We start from the raw sequence: 8,136 nt of genomic DNA on the forward strand, positions 1-8,136 counted from the left end.
GAACCCCCTCTGTCACTAGGAAGCTGAGAGGATCGTGTCCCTGCCGCCCTGTGGCTCCCCTGGGAGTCATGTTGCCAGTGGCTCCCGGCTGGCTGCTCAGGTCTCAGAAACTCACCCGAGAGAAAATGGTGGATGCCGCCAGGGTCTCTGGCCTAAGGCGCTCTCTGGAGGCAGGCCCTCCACTTGCAGGGAAGTGGCAGAGGAGGATGCTGAACCTCCCCTGTCACTGGGAAGCTGAGAGGATTGTGTCCCTGCAGCCCTGCGGCTCCCCTGGGAGTCCTCTACTTTATTTTCAATTTCAAATAGTAAACATATCATGGAAAATGAGTAAAGTCTATTAACACTGGGAGCCCAACAAAGAAGGATTAAACTGGATTTAAAGAGTTATATTGCCTCACACACAGCTCTAGCACACACCAGGAAGGCTAGTCACAAAATGGCAGCTAGTTACCAGTATGGTTTGTGAGTGAATTCATCAAGATGAAGAAATAAAGTTACCCTTAGCACCTTAGAAAATGCTGCACTCTCTAGCAATGGGTTGATGGCTACATCTCACCCTGAATATCTGTTGCAGTTTTCACATTCAAGCAATAATCCCCGTGACGACATTGCCACAGAAGCTTATGAAGATGAGCTGGACATGGGTCGTTCAGGATCCTACCTGAACAGCAGTATCAATTCAGCCTGGAGTGAACACAGCCTAGATCCAGAAGACATTCGGGTAAGGCCATATGGACTTCTTTCTTTTGCCTCCCTAGTTCAATTTATGCCACTTATACAGACAATCATGTACAGATTAAGGCATGTGTGTGAACTCTTGTTTCTATGCTCAAAGAAAAAGAGGATGTCTGCTAAAGACCGAAGGGACCACTGAAGTAATTCCATAGTGTAGAATCTTGATATAGTTGTGCTGTTCAAAACTGTCTCAACAATTGCACTTGCCTTGGTCATACTTCCTAATCATGACCAGCATTATGGGCATACATGCTTTAAAAAGTAAGACTGCCCTCTGAGCAGAGAGGCTAGCTTATTTAATATAATGTGTAAAAATTGACCAGCCTCTGAAGGAAGAAGTTGCTTTAGACTGCTGTTCCGGAATCCACCTTGTGCCACTTATGAGTGTGTCAGTGACTACATGATGCTTCCAATACTCCATGGGGCTACTGTTCAGCAGCAGTCAGGATGCTGGGTTTTCTTATAGTCTGAACTCAGTCTTGACAGTAGATATTGAAAACTCCAAGTCCGTGCTTTGATCCATGACACAAAGTCAAAACCTATGAATTCATGCTTTTTTTTTAAAAAAGATTTATTTACTTATTTTATGTCTATGAGTACTCAATCTGCATGTACACCTGCATGCCAGAAGAGGACATCATATAACATTATAGGTGGTTATGAGCCACCATGTGGTTGGTGGAAATTGAACTCAGGACCTCTGGAAGAGCAGGCAGTACTTTTAACCTCTGAGCTATCTCTGAATTCATGTCTTCAAGGTCAATAGTTATAAAAGGAAAAAAAACCACAAAATTATTAGAAAGTTAAGAACAAGTAGCAGTTGGTGAATGATGTTATTACACTTGTCTGAGAAAGTCCAATCTTGTTTTTATAAACACCACCAGGCTATTTTCTGTCTGAAACACTAAATCTGTGCCTTTTTAAATGTCCTCTTGTCATGGCAGGATGAACTGAAAAAACTCTATGCCCAGTTAGAAATATACAAGCGTAAAAAGATGATTACAAACAACCCCCACCTTCAGAAAAAGCGGTGCTCCAAGAAGGGCTTAGGCCGGTCCATCATGAGGCGCATCACTGAGATCCCAGAGACGGTCAGCAGGCAGTGTTCCAAAGAGGACAAGGAGGGCACAGACCACAGTGCAGCCAAGGGGACAGGCCTCGTCCGAAAGAATCCTACTGAGTCCTCAGGGAACACAGGGAGACCCAAGGAGGAATCCCTGAAAAACCGGGTCTTCTCTCTCAAGAAATCCCATAGCACGTATGACCACGTGAGAGATCAAACTGAAGAATCCAGCAGCTTGCCCACGGAGAGCCAGGAGGAGGGGGGCACCGAAAATTCAACCTTGGAGTCCTTGTCAAGTAAAAAACTGACACAAAAGCTCAAAGAAGATAGCGAGGCTGAGTCCACAGAGTCAGTTCCGTTGGTCTGCAAGTCTGCCAGTGCTCACAATCTCAGCTCCGAGAAGAGGCCTGGGCACCCACGTACATCTATGTTACAGAAGTCTCTCAGTGTCATTGCAAGTGCCAAGGAGAAGACACTCGGGCTTGCTGGCAAAACCCAGACTTTAGTCATGGAAGACCAAGCTAAGCCCCAGAAACCAAAAGATAGAGAGGCAAACAGGAAGTTCTCAAATTCAGATAACACAGAGACTAAAGATTCTGCCTTCCCAAACTCCAGTCACACGGAGGAGCTAAGAAAGCCCCAGAAATCTGGCATTATGAAACCGCAGAGGGTCAGCCTTTCCACTGCCAATCCGGACCTAAGTTCCGGCATCACCCAGATAAAGGACAATTTTGATATTGGAGAAGTGTGTCCTTGGGAGGTTTATGACCTAACACCTGGTCCTGTGCCTTCAGAACCAAAAGCTCAAAAACATGTATCAATCGCAGCTTCTGAAGTGGAACAAAACCCAGCTTCTTTTTTAAAGGAGAAGTCCCACCACAAGCCTAAGGCAGCCGAAGGTCTCCACCAAACCAATCACAAGAGCATAGACAAGACAGAGGTGTGTCCCTGGGAGAGCCACGGCCAGTCCCTTTTGGAAGATGAGAATCATCTTATTTCTAAGACTCCAGTTCTTCCAGGGAGAGCCAGAGAGGAGAATGGAAGGCGGCTCTACACAACCAATATCTGTGCTGGGCAATATGAAGAACTGCCCACCAGAGCCGTAGCATCAAAAGTAGAGAATAAAAATCTCAACCAAATGGGAGACCAGGAGAAACAGACACCTTCCTCTGTGGATATCATTCCTAGCTCCTGTAACTCAAGTAATAACTCCCATCAACCCTTAACATCACGAGCTGAAGTATGTCCCTGGGAGTTCCAGCCCCTAGAACAACCAAATGCTGAAAGCAGCGTAGCTTTACCCACCTCCTCTGCTTTAAGTGCAAATAAGATACCAGGGCTTCGGAAATAGGAGGTCTGGGACACTTTCAAAGTGGACCACCCTGGGAAGAAAGGAGTAATCCCAAGTTGGATAAAAATAGATCTGAAAATCAAAAGCTACCAAGAAATCTTTGTTAGCCTGGGGAAACACAGCACATGGTGGGGTAAGGTGAAGGCAAGGGCTGGAGAGGCCAGAAAAAGGCGGTTATGCACCATAAGAAGGAAGTCTGACTCCGCCATGAAAATCCAGATCAACACTAGAGGACTTAGCATTTCAGCCTGTTTAAGGGACATTGCCTTGCCAGTCTTCACACATGGGGCTGAATGGTCCCAAGCAAGATTCACCAGGAGGCATGGATTTTAAGATGGGAAAACCTTAGATACATGTGACTGTGATTCTAAGTAGTCAACTGAGAAGACCTTCACTACCTATTTAACCTTGGTAACACTGCTAACTTAATGCACCCCAATACCTTTTATATACACAATTGCTCTCATTTTCTTAAAATCTATGTTTCAGTACATTGTTGTGTCTCATATTCAAGCATTCCAGATTGTATAATTTTTGCAAATAACTGATATTATATGACACAACACATTTATGCAATCTGCAGCTACTCAATTGTCATTGCAACCTACCAAATACCTGCTATCATCTATCAAGTATGATTGACTCTTGGAGTACAGTAAGCTTTCTCTGGCTTAGTGAAAACTTTTAGTTTGGGCCATAGTTTATATAGTGAAGTTGGGTCTGACTCTTTCATTTCCCATCATGGCTTGTTGTAATGTCTTATTGTTTTAAATATAAATTGTCCCTACAAGAAGTGTAGAGTTGCTCGTTCTACACTTCTTGTAGGGACTCTGAAGCTTTGTTAACCTTGGAGATGAAGTGATCCTGCTTAGTCATATGCCTCAGTAAGTTAAGGACAACGTAACCCATTGTTTGTTCCAAGTCAGAGCTAAATCAGCCCAATGCATCATCCTTATTAACTCTTTCAGTATTTCACATTAGCATTTCCTAAGGAAGAAGCCGAGTGAGGAAACTATGCCGTGCATTGTTACCAACAGAAGAGGCCAACTCTAGGAGTGCCTTGAGAATGAGAGCTTATTGCAGGTCCAGGAAATTGCCTTTCATGACAAATATAGAAAGGTAGCTTCCAATAGCACTTTCAAGGGACTATTTTTATAAAGAGAAAAATTAATGATAGCATCAAGATCATTGTATGGATATATTTTATTATGCATATTAAAAATATGATATTTTAAATTACCTTAAACTATTTATTCTCATAAACTTTTATTCATTGCTTCACCTAGGTACAGAACTTGCTGGGCTCAAATCCCAAAGAGATTTTATAACTTGATTTACTCAAAGCCTGTAGGTAGTATAAGTTTTTTATGCTCCCCAGTGCCAGAACTTACAAGTCCTTCAAACTGTCCTTGCAAGCTGTCTAGCTCAAAATGCAAAGCCTAAGATTGGTCTGCATATATAAAAGCATATCTTGACCTTGCTGCATTCCATGCTGATCTCTGACATAAACATCCTGAGCTGCTGTCTTAGCTCTAAGGATTGTGATCTTGAAATGAGACTCTAAAATCCAGGCACATTTTATTTAAATATGAATCACTTAAAACTACAGCCCAGGCTTGATTTTCTCCCATCATAAATACTGAACAACTACTTATGTGACCAAGACATTTCCAGCCAAAGGAACTGTTTTGATCTTTGGTGAGCAACAATGAGAATTTGCGAGGAGGATGCAGGAGGGGAGAAGGAATCAGAAGGTAGATACAAGGCTGCGTGTATGCTTTGTATCTATCATCAAACTTTTCTCAGTGTTTATTTTTATATTCAGGTGTAAGCAAGCACTTGAGGAGTTGGCAGAGCTGGGCATGCCCATTTGCTTGCTTCATTCATTACTCAGGTTGGTGGGATAGGTTTGGAAAGCTATAGAGGTTTTATTGTTATCTGATGCCTTCATTAATCCCTATCATTCCCACCTTTCCAATCAAAGCCTATCTATATACTCTGTGACTTTAGAATCCTATTTTGAGGAGCATTTGTGAACCTGGCTTAGAGTTTGTAGACTCACGTACTTGTTTCACTTGTGTCTGAAATCTGTTAGCACTAGATTTGCCTCTGAGAATTAAGCAGTCAACTGTCACTGACTTCACTACACTTCAGGATGACCCTGCTTGACATGTGGCTCACAGATTTGCCAAATTATACGATAGTGACAGTCTGCACCCTACCCCCATAGATTACTCTCCACCATCACAAATCAGCACAAATAACTAAGGTCTTTCCTAGAGCTTCATTTTTATTACTTATCACCAAAAGAAATTGAATTTTGTCATTCTGGAAGCTCTTTTCCCAGGCTGAGAACAATAGAAAGTACATACAGTGTGAAGGTCTCACAAACATTTGCTAGGTTGTCCTTTCAATGCATGTGCAGGCTGCACCCTGTTGTTGTTTTAAGCCAGGGTTTATAAATAAGTAGATTTATATCCATCTTAATAGAAGTGTATATTTTATGCAAGAATAAAATGCTTTACAACATAAATTATTACTCCACTTCTCGTAAGCTTCGGTGGCAATACAGATTGAACCCCGACAGTTGTCTTGTATTTGCTTCCTAGGTTTCTGCATGCGAGTGGTGGTAGGTAGAACTGATGACACACTGCCTTTGACTTCTAGCACGTAGCAGCCGAGAGTTGTAGAGTCAACAAAGCTGTAAGTCTCTTCACTTAACCTGTGGTTCTTCTAAAATTATTATCTGATTCTACAGCATCCCACCATGGAATATTTGGTAATTTATGTTGTGATGTGTTGCAGCATGTAAATAACTATAACTTCTCTGCAATAAAACATTTATATGAAAATGATTGGTGTTTTCATTTCTCAAAGGTCGACCAGATTTATCCAACTTATTCAAAGGAATTACATATAGCTTTATGACATTGGTTCCTCTGTGTGTGTGTGTGTGTCTTCTTGTTGTCTTCATAGTGCTGTTGCATTGTGTGTATGTGGTGTGAGTATAGTGTGTGTGGGGGGGGGGGGTATCCTGGTCCTGGTTTCTTTGTTCTAAATTTAAAATCTGTTGAAAGTTCTTCAGTAAAGTATTTCTATAAGAATGTATTCCATCCCACATAAGCTGGTCAAGATGTTATGTATTTTATGACATTTTTCCCCATGAAAATTTGCAAAGACAAAAAGAGTATTGCTCCAATTTGGGCTATTTTTTCCTTAAACATTTGTTCATAGGAAAGTGGAGGGCTAAGTTGTATGTTCAAAATTGCTGTTACCTGAGTAGAAGGCAGATAATGGAATGTTTAAACAGGTTTCTAATGTCTGTCTCTTCTTTTGTAGTGTGAGAGCCATATACTTCCAGAAATAAAACTGTCTAATGAAATGAAAGTGGAAAATAGGAGATAAATATAGGATGAGAGCTGTGCTACTGAGCATTCACAATCTAGAAAGAAAAGTAAATGGGGCATGAATAAAATGTCCATGGCAGCCATGTAAAACATACCACTGTTTCAATTCAATCAGCAACAGAAAAGATAAATGGGAGTGTTTTGTGGATAAAAGAGAGAAATTGTATATGTGTCACCAGACGTCATGGGGACTTGACTCTTCTGTGACATTCTGGCCTTTCTTTTGACCCACTTCAAGTTCTCCCTTTTCTGTCTCAACTTCTTTGCTTCAATATGAGTGTGACTTTTGTTAGACAGTGAAAAATGAGAATACAAATACATCATTAAACATTGTACCTGCCTAGCAATGTGCCTGAGCCATCCCAGGGACCTTGTCCCAGGGACTGCTTGCTTGTTCTTCTCAAGCAATAGCCTACATGTTCCTGCCACTGGAGAGCAGACTGATTCCTCTGTCTTCTAGCCTTGACTCAGGAAGTCATTTATGTCTCTAATTCTGCCCACTTGCCATTTAGTTGCATCCTGCTCTAGATCGTGGCTACTTTGAGGGCTCCAGAGTTTGTTTTGTTCATTGCTGTGCTCCCATTTTTTTGTGGTGGGCTTTTCCACCCATTCAGTATATATTTCCCACATTAACATATTTGATTTCTAGGCATTGTTCAGAATACATGTGAAAGGAAATAAAGAACCTGAAGAAATTACCTGTTCAGAAGTAACAGATCTGTAGAGCTTCTAGCATTTCCTAGGAAACCCTAGACTTTAACTAGCCAAAGGAATCCAAAATCTTTGGCTTCATAGGTACTCATTTGCCAGAATACAGAAAAGGATGGTTAAAACTTAGGCCATGACCCATGTTTTCAGACATATAAAAGGTATTTTCATGTGTCATAAAAAGTTTAAAAAAATATCAGAAGTAGCTGTTAGCTGTTTGAATGCTTGAATGTTGGAAAATTAAGCCCTGGCTAACTCTGTCTAAAACATATGCAGGAACTCTTATGCTAGCAACAGAGCTTTCTGAGAAATGAGATATTTAACTAAAATAAATCATGTTGATATTTGATTTACTAGAATTTTAATCTATGTGTCTAAGTTTTGCTGTATAAGATTTTATATAGATGTAGTCATAACATGCATGCTAGATAACTGTAAATAATGTATAATGCCAAAACATATAAGTTACATGTAAATATATATGCATGCTCAATATACTGGCAATAAGAAAAATAGATTGAAAGCATAAATATATTTAATATATGGCACAGATTTTAAAATATCAAGAAAAATATTTTTCTCCCCTTTAAATCTTAAAGACTAATGTCTGTAAGCACATATGGTGAGTAACTCGACTTGTGAATATATGGTGAGTAACTCGACTTGTGAATATATGGTGAGTAACTCGACTTGTGAATATATGGTGAGTAACTCGACTTGTGAATTTCACTGTGCTTTTCCCAGAGCTTGTCACATACAGTGAGTTGAGGAACTTGGATCCATTTTGTGGTCCTCAGATCAAATTTAGTACAAGAAACATATCAATAAATTGGGATGAAGCCAAAATTAATGGATATCCCAAAAGGAAACTA

The 8,136-nt window shown here is 40.7% G+C and overlaps 1 protein-coding gene across 2 annotated transcripts in view; it reads left to right on the plus strand.

The window, feature by feature from the left end:
- Gpr158 (G protein-coupled receptor 158) overlaps nucleotides 1–6,001 on the plus strand; it is a 427,233-nt gene extending 421,232 nt beyond the window's left edge. Inside the window, exons 10-12 of one of the 2 annotated variants that reach the window (XM_031369159.1) lie at nucleotides 575–721; nucleotides 1,680–3,000; nucleotides 5,759–6,001. In XM_031369159.1, the coding sequence (XP_031225019.1) occupies nucleotides 575–721; nucleotides 1,680–3,000; nucleotides 5,759–5,823 (1,533 nt within the window). In that variant the 3' untranslated portion in view covers nucleotides 5,824–6,001. Of the gene's footprint in view, nucleotides 1–574; nucleotides 722–1,679 lie in introns of both variants that reach the window. The other variant, XM_031369157.1, reaches the window with a different exon arrangement.
- The last annotated feature ends 2,135 nt before the right edge of the window (nucleotides 6,002–8,136 follow it).

This window comes from Mastomys coucha, unplaced genomic scaffold, assembly GCF_008632895.1.
Source record: "Mastomys coucha isolate ucsf_1 unplaced genomic scaffold, UCSF_Mcou_1 pScaffold15, whole genome shotgun sequence".
Classification (NCBI taxonomy): Eukaryota; Metazoa; Chordata; class Mammalia; order Rodentia; family Muridae; genus Mastomys; species Mastomys coucha.